Here is a 20,232-nt window from a genome sequence, read left to right on the forward strand (position 1 = left end):
AATTAATTAATTAATGTGCTTCGAAACAAATTGTTTATACTATGTTATGTAAGATTTTATCGTTGGTTGCTTCGATAATTAGTTAATGTATTTACTACTGAGACGACAGAATGGACAGGGTATGTTTTCTTGATTTTTTGATTATCAAAAACATGGTTTAGGACAATATTAACGAATGACAAATTGTTCAGGACTATGTGAAATTGAATCACTGTTATGTTATATTGTAAAATATTGTCTAATTAAACATGAAAAGATTTAAATATCATACGACAATTATTTTAACATTCTGTGTAACATATTAGATGTGTTATGTAAACAGTTCAAGCAGTATTTTCTCCCAATTGATTAAAAACTCATAGGTGATATAAACACTTCCTAATATGTGTACACTTTACCATAGACACATGGTAGATTGAGACAGCCGAACATATCACCTTGGTCTGCTAAACCAAACTGTTTCCTAGAAAACAACTATGATTGAAAACAATATCAGAAATATTAATTTGAAATATATATGCATTGTCATATATATATATATATATAACTGCACTATGCCTGAACTTGACCATATTGTTTCCAGATAAAAAAATAAAATAAAACCAATGGTGTCCAGTAGCTCGAACCTTAATACAGTGTGCAATTATGTATATATATATATATATATATATATATATATATATATATTGATGAGCACATAATACTATAAGACGAAAAAGAAGGTAGCTTGCAGACATCCGCAACACGAACAATTCTTAGCTATCTGGTAAAGAGGATATCAATCTAAAATAGTAAAAATCGTCATTACATGCAAGACGAGAGTCACACTTTTTATGTTTTATCTCAAGATAAAACACATCTATGGAACAAAATATTTGTATCACCGACTTGGATTGTGTTTTGTATACATCATCATAAAACACAGACGTTATGTTCTATACATGACACTCGAAAAAAGTTAACAACTTTAACAGCTTTAACAACTGAATTTGGGAATAATTTGGCACATCGACATGATATGCTGTATTACTGTACTATGCATACTGTATAGTATCTGTGTCATCAATTAAGTCTTATGGTTCATAATACTGACATTATAATACTTAACATTCATCAATTGTGAATCGTCGACAATCGATACGCTTTGTCTACAGTTATGGTCGCATGTTCATTTAAGCAGCCAATCAATAAATGCACGAGTAACGCCTTAGATTAGTGATGATAGATGATTTATTCAATGTATCACAATGAACGTTAATATTCTTAAATCCAGCCCCATACTTTACTGCAGTGCAGAATAAATTCTTCTGTTGTCTTTTTTTTTCTTTGTGGGCCATTCAGGAATGCCTTGATCCGTGGTAATGACGACAGTCTGTCTTTGAATTCCTGGCAATTGTAATATGCAGGAACAATTATGTACAGTTATTACGATAATTTGACATTTCAAACAAAACTATCGTATACTATGATTTACTACACGTAGTACAACTACAAGTTTCATTGCCATGGCCAATAGCTCGTGAACTTAATAAGAATACCATATCTATACCGAACTCATAGTAGTTATTTATAAAACGCACCTTCAGTTTTGGATAATCTTCAAGAACAGCAGGGAAATAATCATCGCAATAAAGCAAAGATTCCAGAACAGCCAAATCGGCCATGGAAAGATGATCCCCAACAAAATAACCAGATGAAGTCTCAGACAATTCCTGTTGAATATCGAATCAGTATGTGTAGGTACATAATACTATGTTGGTGATTTGTTATTCATGATTAATAACACGACTATCTATATTATATTGTTCGCATATGTTGTTCATATATATGTTACATACATACATACATACTAAAAAGCAGTACTACTATCAAAATCAAAATCTAAAAAAAACGATACCCACTGACCTTTTCAAACACTGTAAGATATCTGGGTACGGCATTTGCTTTTACATCCTTGCTATCGTCCTCTATGCCTTTTTTAAATCCAATATACACAAACTTCATTATAAAATCACGTGCACCATCATATAGCACATCGATCCTAAATAGAAAGTAGTATTGTATTGATTGAAAGTCTATCAAAACACTTAAAAATATCTTACTGCCAAACATCAGTGGTTAATTATGAAAATGTGCATTAGGAATATATATCTGAATCGAAAAAACACATACACAAAGGAAATACTACATTATCTTTCAAAATATCTGCCAACATGCACAATCTAGGTACATGTATAATTATGGCATAACGATGTGACAACATTTATAGATACATAGAAAAAACTCCATCGCACATTGGTTACTTGCTAAAATAAAATGTTTAGCCTGTCAGCTTAGCAGTTGCAGACATGGGACAACTGTCTTGATGTTTTATTGTTTGTAATTCAAATTATATCAAGACGTTGTATGTATACAGCTTTCATTTCATTCATTTGCTATGGGGCATGGAAAACGATTGGACATTATGACCCTAGCAACTAACAACAATGTCAAGTCTTTATCTGACAGTCATTGTTTGACAGCGTTATCAAATCCACGACGTAGCACAATATCTGATCTCACCTTGTTTTCTGTTCCAGTGTTTTACCATACATGTCGTATTTTCTGGCAATATATCGAATAATAGCGTTGGTTTGTACCAATTTCATGCCGTCAATTTCTAACATTGGCACTTGCTTGAATAACAGATCACCGGCTAAAGAATAACAATATTATTGTCAAAACGAACCAAAAAATAAAACAAATATATGTGTGAAGGTAACATATATGCAGGATAAAGTTCTTAATTAATTAATTATTTCAATTTACAGGAGTATCCTGGTAGGAGTGGAGTGTTCCAAAGTTATAAGATAAACAGTAGGTGTATGTAAAGTGAGAATCGGAAATAAACGAAATAAACAGAACACAAACCTTGACGTAATCTTTCCACGTGTGCTGCATCCTGAAGATACGTTTCCTCAAACTGTAGAATAAATATCAATATTAACTAATATAAACAACGTGCAATATGGATAGCAGAAGTGCCATCAACGACCATTATTCAACTTGATTTTCTGAGTGCGTTTTTTTATTCAGATGCTTAAATTTAAGCGGATAGATTTAGTTTCACATTGCACGATAAACACAAAACATATTAATAAGTTCAAAGCATCTGATCACGTATTGTATACTGAATTACATACAAATAACTCAAATGATGTGCCAACTAAATTTTTGTTATTTTCATCTTACCAAAAATAATACCAGATCATATGAAAGCATGTTTAATTTTTCGTAATGTTAAGTGATGTTAGATTTCTGTTGGTTCAGTCCCTTTTGAAGGAATGTTCCGGACTGCATTTGAAATGTTATGGATGCACTGTCTCATACAATTTTCAAGAAAGATGTTTCTTGGAACAGAAACGGACTGCTCGTTGCATTTTGGTAGATATGTGGGTACTGTTGTCATAGAAACAGTTTATATTTTGGGGATGATTTTCCGTTTATAACTAAAAAGTAATAGAGGGATTATAATGAAATATTCAGGAGAGATATATTCATTTGGTAGAGATGTAGTTACTGCCAAAGAAAGAAGAATTTCAGGAATGATTTATTTTTTATTTTTACAATATTTTATTATTTTATGTCATAGAGTAATATATTTGTTTCACCCTCTTCTCACCTATCACTAATTAAGTTATGTTCATTTTCAGAAGAGGTTGCCCTTGAAACAATGATCAAGTCGCTACATAGTTCTAGATCCGGTTGCCATAGTAACGTGATTTCTGGGAATGATCTATATTGATCATTCATGCGAGCTGACATGACATGTTTATCCTCTACATAAGTATAAACCAATCAGAGGGAACTAAATGACAATCCATTAATAACACATTCCTGAAATGTATGTACCTATTGCAGCAGGATCGACATTTCAAACAAAATGTAAAGGGAAAACCCTCTTAAATATTTCAAGGAAAACCATCTGTTACCAGTAATTGTAATTGTAATTTGCGAAAAAATTATCAAACGCAAAAATAAACAAGCCATACATGGCACAGTCCCCGTTAGTTATCAAATTTAAGATATATAGTTTTGTTTACAGTAATATAGCTGGAATATAACCATGTCAGGAATATGATATTTTAACATTAAAATGATTGACATTTGTATCTGATCGTCAAACAATACTTGTCTATATTGAGAGATATTGCTCTGGAACAGCATTCAAAATCAGCTATTTTGAATACATGTATATATATAACATGATGTATAACGAATATATAAAATTTAAATATAACAAGTCAAAGCATTTAAGAGATATGGCTCTAGAAGCCCAATCATTAAAACAAAATGGCCGCCAGTCAACCATTTTGAATCTAATCTAAAAAATAAAATGACGAGCATCAGGAACCCATAATGTCTAGTGTATGTACCAAGTTTGAACGAAATCCACCCATAGATGCTTGATATTTGATGATTTTTTAGCACAAAAATGACCACCATTCGGCCATTTTGAAAAGGATAGTCAAACCAATACATCTGTTTATCTATGACATGATGTATAATGAATATTTAAAATTTGAAAATATTATCAGTCAAAACAAGTCGGAGATATAGGTCTAGAAGCCCATTCATTAAAACAAAATGGCCACCAGACAGCCATTTTGAATCCGATCTGGAAAATAAATGATGTCCATCAGGAACCTGTAATGTATAATATATGTACCAAGTTTGAACAAAATCCATCCATAAATGCCAGAAATGCTTGATATTTGATGATTGTTTAGCACAAAAATAGGATCGAATAGGATCGTCAAGCCAATATATCTGTCCATCTATGACATGATGTATAATGAATATTTAAAATTTGAACATAATTAGTGAAAGCAATCAGAGATATGGCACGAGAACCACATTCATTAATACAAAATGGCCGCCAGTCGGCCATTTTGAATCTTATCTGAGAAACAAAATTATTTGCATCAAGGTCCCATATTGTCTAATGTATAATGTATATACCAAGTTTGAACAAAATGTTGGGAGCAGATTTCTGTGTTTAACATATTTGGGGATACCTTATGATATTCTTTATCTTACATTACGTCACTATAATTTATAGCCTATTACGTTAATGTAACTTGAGATTGCCCGCCAGATTGTAAACTTGTCACATGTGTGAGCCAAGGCGAACACGAGGCAGTAGTGTTTAGACCACGGAATAAAGTAATCGTGCTTCTCAACTCGAAGTAACTGACTTGTTATCTGATTCGGTGCCGAGACCAGGATGACCGATTCAAAAGAACAAGTTATTCAGCAGACAATTACGATGGATGCACGGACTGCTCATCACGGAAGGATGACGATACTGCTCGCCCGAGCTCAAAATATTATGACTACGTTCAACGCCGAAGACCCCAATCAGTTCGAAGAACTCATCATGCTAAAAGAATGAATTCATGAAAAGTTTGACACGATAAACTCGACGCCCTGATTGCCGATAAAGCATATAGAAGCGAAATACATGCGGTAATAGCTGAAACTGGAGATTATACCCACGATATATTTGCCAAGAAATCCAAATTTGAAGATTCATCGAGAGAAATACGCCAGATATCGCCCGCCAATGAAATACTCAAGTGTTGCCGTGACATCAAATTCTTCATCCGTTAACCTACCGAAACTCGAGTTTTGAAGACGCTTTTATCGCCGCTGTAGACAACAATATACACCTTGGTGTGGTTCAGAATTTCCAATATCTTCACGCCAAACTGTCCGGTGACGCCGCACTAACAATTGAAGGATTACAGTTAAGTAATGATAATTATACGCATGCACTCGAACTTTTACGTAAACGATACGGCCAAGAACACAAAATTACCTCTGCGTATATGAAGTCATTGTGCGAGTTACCAAAACCGATAAATACCCGAGATAGTCTTCGTACCTTTTACGACAATTTAGAAAGTAGCATACGCGGACTGAAAGAGTTAGGGAAAACGGAGAACTCCTATGGTGATTTGCTTACGCCACTCATTATGGAAAAACTTCCTGGGAACGTTCGGAAACAGATGGCACGGGACCATGGCGATAATGAATGGACACTTCCCGACCTACGCACAGCTTTGTTAAAAGAAATCGTAGCAATACAAGCCGGGTACGCGATCGACGAAAACCAGGATGCATTTCCACTTGTAAGCACCGCCGCATTCTACACGGGTACCAAGACAAACGTTAAGCCATTCACGCGTCAATCACAGCGCCCGAGTAAACCGAGAAATTGTGCCTACTGTAAAGGACTGCATTACCATAACGATTGCATTGTAGTTACGGATAAAAACAAACGACTTGAAACAGTCAAACGTGATGGACTTTGTTTCAATTGCCTTGGGAAGCATCGCGTTTCTGAATGTCGATCGAGGGGTAGATGTTTGATATGTTCACGTAAACACCATACTTCGCTTTGCAATACTAACAATTGGACACCAGGCAAAACCCAACCCGCTGCTGTGCAAAATCAACCTCCTACTCCGACACACGTGAACTTTGAAAAAACGAAAGATGTTCCGCGCGCTGAGCCAGTCTTATTAAAAACTGCCGTAGCACCTATTTCCGTGAATACAGACATATTAAACGCGACTATACTATTTGATGAAGGCGCAACCCGGTCATTTGTCACCGGGAAACCGCTGAGAAACTGAATATGAAACCCGTCGCCTCAGAGATGATACAACTTGCAACGTTTGGAGACACTGACTCGAATGTTAGATCATTTGATGTGGGAACTTTTCAAATCCAAACACTCTTTGGAGTTCGCACCATTAGTGCTCTTATAGTTCCTGAAATATGTGTGCCTCTGTCGAATCTGATAACACACTCGCTCGTAAACTTGCCTCATTTACGTGGACTAAAACTGGCGCACCCGGTCTTCAAAGCTGATTCATTCCAAATGTCTGTGTTAATTGGAGCTGATCATTATTGGGATTTTATCGAAGACCACGTCATCAGGGGACCGGGACCTACAGCTGTTTGGTCTAAGTTTGGATATTTGCTTTCGGGACCATCTGGTAAGAAAAGTTCAAATATCAATACTACTATTTTGCATATTGCTACAACTACACGAGAGGAAGAAACAAAACTTCAGAATGAATGGAAACGGGAGACAATCGGTATTAAGGATGACGCAAGTGAGAAATGCCTTAAAGAAAATGATTTTGAATCGTACCGTGATGCGCATTTACGAAGTGAGAATGGGAAATATATCGCCAGACTCCCGTGGAAATCGGACCACGCACCACTGCCAACAAATTATCGAATTAGTGATAAACGTACTCGCTCCATGGTACGTAGATTAACACCGGATTTACTGCAAACATACGACAAAATAATCAACGATTAATTGGCACGTGATTTTATTGAAGAAGTCGTGGATGATGATGCTAATCGTGGTCATTATCTACCTCATCACCCGGTAAAAAAGGATTCACCTACAACGCCGATATGTGTAGTTTACGACTGTAGCTGTAAACAGTCAAACGATTATCCCAGCTTAAATTATTGTCTACAAACTGGGCATCTGCTATTGAACAGTTTAACAGCCATTCTGCTCCGGTTCCGAATTAATGATTTTGCGATCTCCAGCGATATCGAGAAGGCCTTTCTTAATTCACGAAATTCTTGTGGTTAACGGACCCTACCAACCCTGAAAGTACATTCCGGGTGTTTCAATTTAAATCGGTACTTTTCGGGGCAGTTTGTTCACCATTTATTTTGAATGCGGTATTGAAAATTCATTTAGAAGCCAACAATACGACTCCTACTTCCGCTGATTTGAAAGATAATATCTACGTAGATAACGTTGTTTCTGGGACTAAAAACGTAACAGAAGCGGAGAAATACTATCATGATGCTAACGCTCTGATGAAATCATCTGGTTTCAATCTACGCTCTTGGTCATCAAACTGTAAAGAAATACGCGCACTTGCTGAGAAAGACAACGCCCTAGAAATGAACACCAACCTTGGTATTCTCGGTATTCGCTGGCAAACTGACTCCGATGTATTTTCTATTAAGAAACTCACTGGACATAATCCGGACCACAGAGTCACTAAACGCTATGTTACTAAGGTCGTCTCAAGTTTGTTTGACCCGTTGGGATACCTGACACCAGTGCTCATAAAAGCTAAGATATTTATTCAACATCTCTGGTAGGAAAGCCTGAGTGGGATGAACCGCTTGCCGATATACAAACAAAAAAATGGGAGGAGATAATATCAGATGTTGTAGCCAGTACAGACATTATGATAAACAGGAAATACTTCACTGATCACACTAAGTCTACTGATGTCCACAAACTCCACGTGTTTGTTGATGCTAGTCCTAAAGCATACGGTGCTGCCGTGTATCTACGTCAAGATCGACAGACCTCGTTAGTTATTTCTAAGACACGTGTTGCGCCACTCAAAGAAATGAAACTACCACGCCTTGAACGTATGGCAGCATTAATAGGTTCCAGGCTTATTCGATTCGTCTCTCATGCTTTGAAGGATAAGATTAACATCACGAAACACGTCTTATGGTCTGACATCCATATAGTTATTCATTGGATAAGAAGTGAGAAAAGGTTGCCAAGATTTGTTGCTAATCGAATTAAAGAAATTAATGAATTTCCTTGCGATGTAAAGTATTGTCCGATTAACGAAAACCCCACTGATCTTATCACACGTGGCATTTCAGCTGAAAGTTTGATGAAGTCCGACATTTGGTGGCTTGGACCGACTTGATTAAAACTCGGTGATTGGCCTGTCTGCAAATTATTTGATAGTACCGCGTATCATGTGGCCGCCGCAATCCCTGACCCTGAAATCGGACATGATAAACTTCGAATTCCGGCTACCAAAACGAAACCCATCGACCGAAAACTTGGAATACATCACGTAATTGACGCAGAAAGGTTTAGTACGCTTACTAAATTACTACGTATTTCTGCTCTTGTGATACGGCTCATTTCAAATTTGAAACGAAAGAGTGAATCGCGAAAAATTGAACCTATTTCCGTGGGCGAAATAAAACACGCTGAAAATAAATGGATAACGGACATTTAAATGCAGGTATATCAAGACGATATAAACACGCTTAAGTCCGGGAGAAGGAAGAGTACACTTTGTAGACAGCTCGGTCTCTTTCTAGATGAGGATAATATACTGCATTGTGGTGGGAGATTGCATAATGCTCCTCTGGACTATGCTACTCGCTTTTCAATTCTTCTAGCACCCCATCAACGATTTACTGAGCTCGTTATAATAAACGCACACTCTCAAGTACTTCACGGTGGAGTACAGTCGACTGTCACCCATTTAAGGCTACGTTTCTGGATTGTGAAAATTCGTAGAACGGTGAAGAGATTATTACACGCGTGTGTTACTTGCCGAAAAGCCAATGGAAAACTATCCGAATCCGACCACAGCAGCACTTCAGTCGTTTCGCGTCAATATAACTCCACCATTCACTATAACGGGAGTTGATTTCACCGGTGCCCTATATGTAAAATCGCCTACAAACAACAGAGAATCCAAAGCTTACGATTGCCTATTTACGTGTGCCGTGCATTTAGAGTTAGTTCCTGATCTGACTACTCGAACTTTCTTGAACGCCTTTCGACGATTTGCTGCAAGGCGATCATTGCCTACCACGATGGTGTCAGATAATGCATCTACGAATTTATCCGCAGCCGACGAGTTGCGCATTCTGTTCGACTCGCCTGAGATTAAAACCTATCTGACAAACACACGTGCAACATGGAAGTTTATTCCCAAACGTACACCGTGGTTCGGGGGATTTTGGGAACGACTTATTGGAATTACAAAGAACGCAATCAAGAAGGTCCTCGGTCGCTCTTACATAACGTTTGACGAACTACGCACATTATTAACGGAAGTAGAAAATGTTCTGAACGACCGACCACTGACATACGTTTCATCCGACTTGGAAGATAACGCGCCGCTATCTCCATCACATTTGTTACACGGCCGCCCACTTACGTCGCTTCCCCATATTCCCGCCGACGAAGATGAACTCGTCGACCCAACTTTCGGTAATCACAACGATCTCAACAAAAGATACGCTTATCTGCCGAGACTACACGCGCGATTCTGGCGAAGATGGGCCTCTGAATACCTAACCGCGTTACGCGAAAATCAGAAGATATCGGGAAAAACGGAAAATGTTATCAAAGTTGGCGATGTCGTGCTTGTGCATCACGACACTGATAAACACGTTAATTGGAAATTAGCTACAGTACTCAAGCTCAATCGCGGAAATGATGGTATAATTCGTTCTGCACATATTAGAACCGCTAACGGACTTACTAGTCGCCCGGTTACTAAGTTATACCCACTAGAAGTGAATGTAAACATCACGCCTACCGAAGTTCTCAATAATGACACTCACATGGACGTAACACATAAACAGCGTGGCACGACTCTACAAAGATCAACGCGAAATGCAGCAGCTATAGCCCGCTGCAAAATACAAGACTTGAACAGATTTCTGTGTTTAACATATTTTGGGATACCGTATGATATTCTTTATCTTACATTACGTCACTATAATTTATAGCCTATTACGTTAATGTAACTTGAGATTGCCCGCCAGATTGTAAACTTGTCACATGTGTGAGTCAAGGCGAACACGAGGCAGTAGTGTTTAGATCACGGAATAAAGTAGTCGTGCTTTTCAACTCGAAGTAACTGACTTGTTATCTGATTCGGTAAAAGATCCTATACCCCACACAAAATCCATCTGTAAATAGCAGAGAAATGATTGATTTTTTGTGTATTTTAACACAAAACTGGCCGCCATTCGGCCATCTTGAATTAGACCGCAAAACAAAATAATGTGCATCCAGGTCCTATAATGTCTGATGTATATACCAAGTTTAAACAAAATCCATCCGTAAAGAGCCGAGAAATGGTTGATTTTTTTGGTATTTTAGCACAAAAATGGCCGCCATTCGGCCATCTTGAATTAGATTGCAAAGCAAAATAATGTGCATCAAGGTCCTATAATGTCTAATGTATATACCAAGTTTGAACAGAATCCATCTGTAAACAGCCGAGATATGCTTGATTTTGATGATTTTTAGCACAAATCAAGTGGTGCCAGAGGAAGTGAGATTTTCACAAAATGTGCCACGTAACAATAAGTCGCCCAAACCACAATCCCTAATTGGAACTGTGACCAAACAAACTACGGAAACTACGAGGGTTTCAGAAAAACAAGATGGTGTACATCATGCCATTAGTTTATTCAAGACGCTCTGTTGTCTGCAACTACTCCAAACAGCATGCAAATTAAATGCATTGTCTTTTGACGCAACTGGTCAATGGTTATGTAGTGTTTTAGTGTCAATATAATTAGTCTTAGCTACTGTTTGATACATATACTATATGAATATTTATTTGAAATAAATATAACAACTTGCGTCTTGTAAAAGTATACACTAAAATAATTCCATGTGCTTTTTCCTCCAGATAAACATTCTACAATGCCAAATATTATTTGTGCCACAACAGCACCTATAGGATCAACAAATGAAGAACAGAATTATGTTATCAACACAGGTCCCTTCATGGTGTAGGAGCATGTATTTGCGACCCTCCTTTTTACTTATACCCCTTCCCATCAAAGCTGAATAATCATGAAATGTACAAAGAGTGGTGCAGGATAATGTACAGAACAGACAAATTAACCAAAAAAAAGAACTGGGAGGCTACCAAATATGATCATGTTTGTTCTGAGCACTTCATTGATGGTAAACCAACAACAGAACACCCATATCCTACTTTGCCTCTTGGAAGATCGTTGTCTAAAGTAAAAGCACCCAGAAGAAAACTCTATAAACATGCACTTGAACCAATACGAAACAGACAGAAAGTAACATTCACATATTCATCAAATACAGACAATACTGAACTGTCAGATACACCATCAACAAGTCATTAAAAATGACACAGTCCCCGTTAAATTTTTGAAAGTTTTCTTTGTGCTCGTCATATTAAAGGGGATGGGTTGTCACGAGCATGTCCTTGAAACTTCAGTTCCAAGTGGCGTAGACAACAGAATGTTTATTTACATCAAAACACGTGTTCCGTGTAGTAGTAATATGGCCAAAAATAAAAACAGCCGTTATTCGGCCATCTTTGATCTGATTATGAAACACACTGATATGTATGATGTATGTGCCAAATACAAATGAAAATGGTACATAAATTGTGGAAATATAGTAGTAAGGCCAAAAAGTCAGATGGCTGTCAATCGGCCATTCTTGACCAGATTTTGAAACAAATTGTCATGGACATGCATCCTAACATGTATAAAGTACATGCATGTGCCAAATTTGAATGAAAACTGACAGAGCACGTCCAAGATACCACATAAAAATAAAAAAACAAGATGCCTGCAAGTCAACCATTTTTTATCCAATTGTGAAACAAATCGTCATGGACATGTATCCTAACATGTATAATCTATGTACCAAGTTTGAATGACAACTAACAAAGCATGTCCAAAATACAACATTTTCAAAAAACAAGATGGCTGCCAGTCGGCCATTTTGAATCGAATCGCTAAACCACTGCATGTGCATAAGTCCCACATAAGGTACTAGACACATGCTAAGAATGAACAGAATCGGGCAACAGGATTCTGAAATATGACTCTGGACAGACTGACGCACAGACGGACGGACATACTGACGGACGGGCGGACAGACTCAGGAACTGACGTCGGTCGGGGACATGTATCGTAACATGCATGATCTATGTATTAAATGTGAATGAATACTGACAAAGCATGTCTAAAATACGACATTTTCAAAAAACAAGATGGCTGCCAGTCGGCCATCTTTGATCCAATTGTGAAATAAATCGTCATGGACATGTATCATAACATGTATAATCTATGTACCAAGTTTGAATGAAAACAGACAAAGCATGTCCAAAATACAACATTTTCAAAAAACAAGATGGCTGCCAGTCGGCCATTTTGAATTCAATCGCTAAACCACTGCATGTGCATATGTCCCACATAAAGTAATAGGCACATGCAAAGAATGAACGGAATCAGTCCAAGGGATTCTGAGATACGACTCCGGACGGACGCACGGACGCACAGGGACTAATAACATGCCCTACAATTGCTGGCCCTTCTGATGATACAAACATACCTGAATGGATACATAACTACAGAGAGCCACTGCAGTGTGATTGTTCAGGTGAACATTGTCAAAGGTTCGACATGAAAGACATTGAAATAAAAAAAAGACAAACTGATAAAACAACTTTCTGAAAAACCTCCAAAGCCTAAACTACAATTTGATGGAATTATAACTGATGACAAGACTTGTCTTTTCTACACTGGAATAACAACTATTAAAATATGTAATCTATTATTTGAATACTTGAAACTAAAGGTTGCTAAAATGATGTATTGGAAAGGCACAAAGACATCAAAATCTCAAAAAACAAGAGTCACCACCTATGAAGCGAGGACCTGGACGAAAGGTGGGAATAAAAGAAGAATTGCTTATCATTTTGATGAAATTGAAACTTGGATGAACATTCAATTTATCAGAAGGTTTAGTATCATCAATATTCACAACTTGGGTAAAAGTGATAGGCCCTCTCCTGTAAGAAAGCAACCTCCTTGATTCATTAATCAAATGAACCAGGTTGAGTTATTTTCTTGCAGGACTGATAGGATAATGTGCAACTTTCAGTTTTTGCAGATATCTGGATAACTTATCATGTTTCATGAAGTTCCATCAATGCTTCAGCTTTCTTATATTGTAATTTCTGTGTATTTGCATAAAATATGATAGTTTTGTGATCAAACCTGATAAATACGTCTATATAAAGAATAATATAAACAATGTTTTTAAAATATTTTTCTGACAAACTTGGTTCATTGACATTACATGTTTGTGATAACACACAGGCATATCAAATACTGTATCTTATACAGTAAAGATAATATTTGGTAATCGTAGTCCTAAATAACTATTAAAAATAGCTAAAATAGTTATTTAGGACTACGATTACCAAATATTATCTTCAATATATCATACTTATCAGTCCGAGCAGCGTTTATTTATTTATAAACTATCTTATACAGTGTATAGTTATGAATATATATACTAATAAATATGAACATTTTAATTTAAATGCAATGTGGATCTTCAGTTTGATGATCATGTTAATTTACCACAAGTAACGTTAACATATGTTACTCCATGAAATAAATATGTATTCTGGCGGTTTATGAATGAAGTGTTTAAATCAATAGGATTTTGAAAGACAATATCAAAGAAAGCTTAGAAAGAACGCCCATGTATTGGAGACACATTAAAACCAAATTAAGGTTTTCTTTTCAAACAAGAAGCTTGTTAACTAGTTTTTGCTATTTGAGATGCATAACATGAAAAAAATGTGATTCACATCATCAAAATTTATAATGGGTCATTCAAGTTTATATCTGCACCCCCTGTTGATGTGGTCGGATTTCCAGCACTGTATGATGGGGAAAATATCCCAGAATTCCAATAGTGAAACAGAATCTAGAAATCCAGACGAGTATGGAAACAAAATCCTGGAAATCCAGGCAGTTATGGCTACTAAATAAAATATGGCCTAGTGTATCTCGCCATATATCGATTGATGAGGTTGGATTTCAAACAGTGTGATTAAAAAAAACTTGGAATTCTGACTGTATATCGTAAAAAAGGGCCAGTATGAAATAGTTATTACTGAAATCAGATAAGGATGGTGGCACAAATAAATTTTTGAACTTCGTAAATTAGCATATGATGAGAGTTATATTTGGAAATCCTACTCTGTATGGTGGCACAATGGAATTCATCAACACGATAAGTAGGAACTATAGTTTTGGATTTCTATTACTGTATGGTGAATGGAGATTCGGAAATAAAACTTTGTATGACTTATACACCCATGGAAATTATACCCTGTATGAAGTAAACACACAAGCTCATCAACAGGGGGTGCAGATATAAACTGGAATGGCCCAATACATACAGAAAATACATTTGATTTTTCATTCATGGTATTTACCGGGGGGGGGGGGGTAGTCTAATTTTTCATACATGGTTTTTAGTCTAATTAGTTCCATAACACCTCTGCGATGAATTAAATTTAAATCTGATTTTTCTGATGTCAGAAATGGGCTAATAATAAATATGCAATGTGTATGGTTATCAACATTAAACTAATCATGTATGTGGATTACCTCATTGAACCAAATTAATTATTATACAAATTAAGCACTTATCCATAGATTTATGTCTGCATATTGTTTCAGGGTGCTCATGTACAAAGTTTCATTACAATGTGATGATTAATCCTAACTAAATTAGTGGAAAACTGAAAAGTAAATTATTATGCCAATTAGGTAATTGTTATAGATGTATATAAACCTAAAACTAATTTGAATATCACATTGTGTTAGAGTACATATGAACCAAGATAAGTACTGTCACAGACCATCTATGTACGAAGTTTCATTGAAATTGAACCCAAAATTATGATTTATTATGCAAATTAGATAATTAATATGATCTGATTTTAACTCAAACTGAGTGGGTATGTGCATTGTTCTGGAGCATCAGTGTAAAATCTAAAAATTAACTAATTATGTAAATTAATTGATTAATATACACACATTCTTACCAAGTTTCATTGAAAAGTAATAAAGTAATAGTACTTGAAATATCAAAACCTGAAAATTGATTAATTATGCAAATTAGGTAATTAATATTTCACATATCTGTATGTGCATCTTCCTATGTATTTTCAAGTGGAAAAGCCGAAAATCTAATCATTATAAAAATTAGGTTAATTATATGCATGAATTTTAACCCAAAACTAATCACATCTGTGCATTAGTCCAGAGCATCTATGTACCAAGTTTTATCAAAATCTAATGAATGGCTCTATAGATAACAGTGGAATAGTTAAAAATTAGCAAATCTGGTAATTAATATGTATGGATTTCAACCAAAACCAAATCTGCGGATTAGCCCAGAGCATCTATACACCAAGTTTCATTAAAAACCAACATTTGGTTCTTGAGATATCAGTGGAACGGACATACACACACACACACACATACAGACAGGGTAACTGCAAAAACTCAAAAATAAAAAAAAAATATACTATTTCATAAATGTCCATACTTTAATTCAAATTCTACAATAATATTCCACACACATATTGTATAGTACACATGCCACTTCTACTTCATATTAATAAATATAGAAACACGTCTTGTACAATGCTGACCACCATGGTGTCTATTTTATAAATGTTAAAGGGCATCATGTTGCATCATTTGTGATTTATTTTTTGTTGTTGTCATTTTATCCGAGTGTTGAGTCATCTGCATTTGATAAATACTGAAACCAGTTTTAAAAAAATAATCAAGTTAACATTTGCATTTAACCGAATAAATGTTGTGTAGGATTGCACTGGTAGTCAGCACTGTAATCTAAAATTATTTTCTGCAGTTAGGACAATACCACTTTTCCTCTCCAAGTTCTTCATCACCCTCCCCTTTAATGTTCACACATCCCCAGTGACACCACATGTTGCATTTATCACACATGATACTGTTCATTTGTTTCAATGTATGGTGTTTCAAGGCACTCTGTTGTGCAAATTACACACAAGTAAATGGGTTCATTGACCACCTTATGTTTTTTGCCCTTTCATTTAGCTGGCTTTTTGCCTCTTTTCTTTGCTTCCTTTGTAGACATTGTTATTGGCAATTAGGATACTTGCACAATGTGTTCAACTACTGGTATACTGTCCGGAGCAACTCGCGTTTAATTCCAACAATTACAAGTTCTTAAATTTAGAGAATGAATGTATGGACAAATATTGACCATATAACTGTGAGTAAATACCTGTCGTTTAATTAATTTCCACCTCTACAAGGTTGAGAGAATTGAGAGAATAAATGTGTCCACAAATATTTGAGACATAATTTGTTGTAAACAACTCGTGTTTGATTAATTCACACAATTGCAAGTTTTTAAAATAATATACTGGTATCATTGGATATTTGATTTATTTGTGAAACTTTCTAACAATATGTTAACTGCTAACAATTCCGCAGACACAGTATAAATTCCACAACACCACAGAAGATATTGGTCTATTTCCTGAATTGTTTTCGTAATACAGGGAACGCCATTGACACTTTAACAAAACTACCTTGACGCAAGTTGTTATTATTATTTATTCATTCAGTTTTGCATGGTAAAATTTCGTAAGGTTTATTATTTTTTCGTGACGTTTTTTTGTTCACTTGTTACGGTTTGAGGGATTTCAGTTTATTTGATTTACGTTTTTACGGTTGCTCCGAGCGGGATACGAACCCCCTGTCGTTTTAAGCTAATTTTGTTTTATCTTGATGGCACGTTTGTGTACCACGCCACGACGTTGCAATTGGTAGTTGAGTGGTGTTCATTTTTCTAACTACTTCAATGTTCCGATGAGTTTAACGGGAAAGCCAAAACGATTGTTGGTTTCTGATTGCTTCGGTTCTGGTGAGTGTGTATCTAGTGTGATTTGAACCCGTGTCGTTTGTATTGTGCGTTTTTTTATTTCCCATGTTGGCTACGCCGTAATATGCAACCACTTCCTCGTTTTATTGTGATTTTGTGAGTGTTTAATGATGTCTTCCTCACCCGTCACGCCATGACCCAGTTTCAACCACACGGCCATTTTGCAACAAGTGCGTTACCCTTGGCGTGACCCGACTGACTATATGATTGTTCTGTTCAACTGTTAAGCTAAGATGTATTACCGTTATTATCATTATATTGTCACGTGATTTGTTTTACCTTATGTGTAAGTATCTTAATTACATTTTATAAACTAAAATAGACATGTAATTTATTCTATAAGGCTGTAATAAAGAATTATCTTATCGTATCTTATCTTGTACCAATTCGTATATACCGAGGAAACGACCCCGATTGAAGATCATGTATTTTGTCATGTCACCAATTCGTGTGTAGGTACGGCTTCTAGAACTGTGCCGAAATATGTGACAAAACGAAATAAACCGCGCCCGCCGTACGCTATACTGTGCAAGAGATTTACTGTGTGTATACAAGAAATTAACTGTAAACTGCGTGTACAAAAAGAGATTTACCGTACTCCGTACTGTACACGAGATTTACCCTACGTTGTACTGTACAAACGAAAAGAGATATACTATATACACTGACATTTGACTTACACATTTGACACTGACTTACTTCGATTCCAACGGTGGCTAAAATCAGCCTTATTGATTCCGCTAATCCCCGCCCATCAAAGTAGATTAAATGTGCCTTCATTTCGGTGAACGCCAGGAGTTGTCGGAGATATGAAATGCAGAATGCAAATGAGGCAAATAAGGTGGCGTGGGTCACGACGTCACTTCCGGTTTACTTCCTACTTTGCGTGTACAATGGCGGCCTCGAGCAGAGTTTTGTCACGAGAGGATTAAGTCCGTTCATTCGGTGCTACTGTAAAGGTAAACCTTTTCATCATCTTTTTTCGTATAATTTCTGGAAGAATATATAGCTAGCCTCCGCATACCGATGTGAAACTAGTTTAATACTTTCATAACTGCGTTTTTTTGTCGATGGCATTTTCAAAATGTAAATAGCCATTCCACGCGAATGGCAGTATTTACCAAATCACTACCGTTTGTTTAATCGCCGTTTACGAAAAAAAACCGCTTTTCATGTTATTTTTTGACATTTCTGTTTTCTTTAGTATACTTGCTGTGCAAAAATGCGAAGGCCCCCGAAGGCGCCCCTTTTTAATTTGGTGTTTACGCCCATTCTTTGAGGCCTATTGCTGGAGGACATTACAACCTTGAACTGCACGCAAGATAAGAGATAGCTCCGACCAGGGAGCTCCGACAAATTAATTATAAATGATCATTTTTTTTTATAGAATCATGTCGAGACCGCGTGAGTCTAACACGCCGACGCCTGGACAGTTAAAAAGAAGCAAGGTGTCAGTACACCTACCTGAAAGTAGTGTTAAACCTCCTCGGAGTAGGAAAGTGTTGTTTGATTATCAAAAGGTAAATTAGTTTTTAATTAAAATTGTATTATTGATTCCCTATTACTTATAAGCTTCTCTACATAAAACGTTATTACATCATTGCTCGTTTACATGTTTAGAAAAGCAATGTACCATGTGCTGGCAAGTCAAGAAAATGGACATATGGTGAAGAATCAGCATTGGTACAGTTTATTGCATTGTACTCTTGCATTGATGGTAAAAACACAAGTCCGTGGCCTGCCACAAAGGATGAATACTTTTGGAGTAAATGTGCTGATGCTGTAGCTAGTGTATCAAAAGAAGAGAAACGGGAGTGTAAGTTTTGTAAATTTTATGTATATTTCTTCTTACTTTAGACAAGCATTGTTTAATGTTTATCTGATCACTGGATATACTGGTAATTAACAATAAAATGCTGATGCTATATTGCTAGTGCGTAAGATAATATTAATTGAATTTAATATACTGCCATCTACACACCTATCACTTATGATGATGATCATTGTTTATTATATAATGTTGCTATATAAATGTGTTCATGTATAAATTGTGAATATAGCTAAATTTTATGTATTTTTTTTAATGGTAATTCTTTCAGTATTTGAAGTTCACACTGCCTGACTTTTTAATTTATTAACAGGGCAGGCTTGTAGGAGTCGGTGCACTAAACATCTCAGGACAAGATTTGCAAGTGTGTCAGAGGCGGAAGAGTTTTTTAATATCAACTATAATGACAGTTTTGAATTCTTCTGCGATGACTCCATTATTCAATCTACCCGTACTCCTTTAAACAAAATATCAGTAGATGTTAGTTCACCTATGGCTAATTTCAGCCTAACGGGTAAATCATCAACACCATCAACGTCTGGGGAGTATTTTGAAAATACACTTGGCAAATTCTCAATGTTGAGTCAACGACAGAGAGTAAGCTTGCTATCACAGATCTTCAGACTCTGCATGATGGTTAAATTTCCTGAGGTACCTTCACAGTTTGTACCTGATAGTTTTCTTTCCCTACTGATGAATGGTATTTCAGGGTTGCATAATCAGAAGCAGGAATATACATTTCTCTATTTAGCGCAGTCTCTGCAACTAAGAGAAAATTCAGATA

The 20,232-nt window shown here is 36.2% G+C and overlaps 2 protein-coding genes across 2 annotated transcripts; one reads left to right on the forward strand and one right to left on the reverse strand.

Moving 5' to 3' along the window:
* Positions 1–1,212: 1,212 nt before the first annotated feature.
* On the reverse strand, positions 1,213–18,467 carry LOC100370282 (glutathione S-transferase alpha-4-like). Its single transcript, XM_085503745.1, has 6 exons — positions 18,320–18,467; positions 2,911–2,962; positions 2,563–2,695; positions 1,906–2,041; positions 1,581–1,712; positions 1,213–1,386 (listed from the first exon to the last, which is right to left on the reverse strand). The coding sequence occupies exons 1-6, from the start codon at positions 18,398–18,400 to the stop codon at positions 1,264–1,266; spliced, it is 657 nt and encodes a 218-aa protein (XP_085359871.1). The 5' UTR covers positions 18,401–18,467; the 3' UTR covers positions 1,213–1,263.
* Positions 18,468–18,537: 70 nt separating this feature from the next.
* On the forward strand, positions 18,538–20,217 carry LOC146738351 (uncharacterized). Its single transcript, XM_085503947.1, has 5 exons — positions 18,538–18,579; positions 19,008–19,140; positions 19,241–19,436; positions 19,762–20,045; positions 20,200–20,217. The coding sequence occupies exons 2-5, from the start codon at positions 19,012–19,014 to the stop codon at positions 20,215–20,217; spliced, it is 627 nt and encodes a 208-aa protein (XP_085360073.1). The 5' UTR covers positions 18,538–18,579; positions 19,008–19,011.
* The last annotated feature ends 15 nt before the right edge of the window (positions 20,218–20,232 follow it).

The sequence above is a fragment of the Saccoglossus kowalevskii genome, chromosome 9 (assembly GCF_978046115.1).
Source record: "Saccoglossus kowalevskii chromosome 9, keSacKowa6.1, whole genome shotgun sequence".
Taxonomy (NCBI): domain Eukaryota; kingdom Metazoa; phylum Hemichordata; class Enteropneusta; family Harrimaniidae; genus Saccoglossus; species Saccoglossus kowalevskii.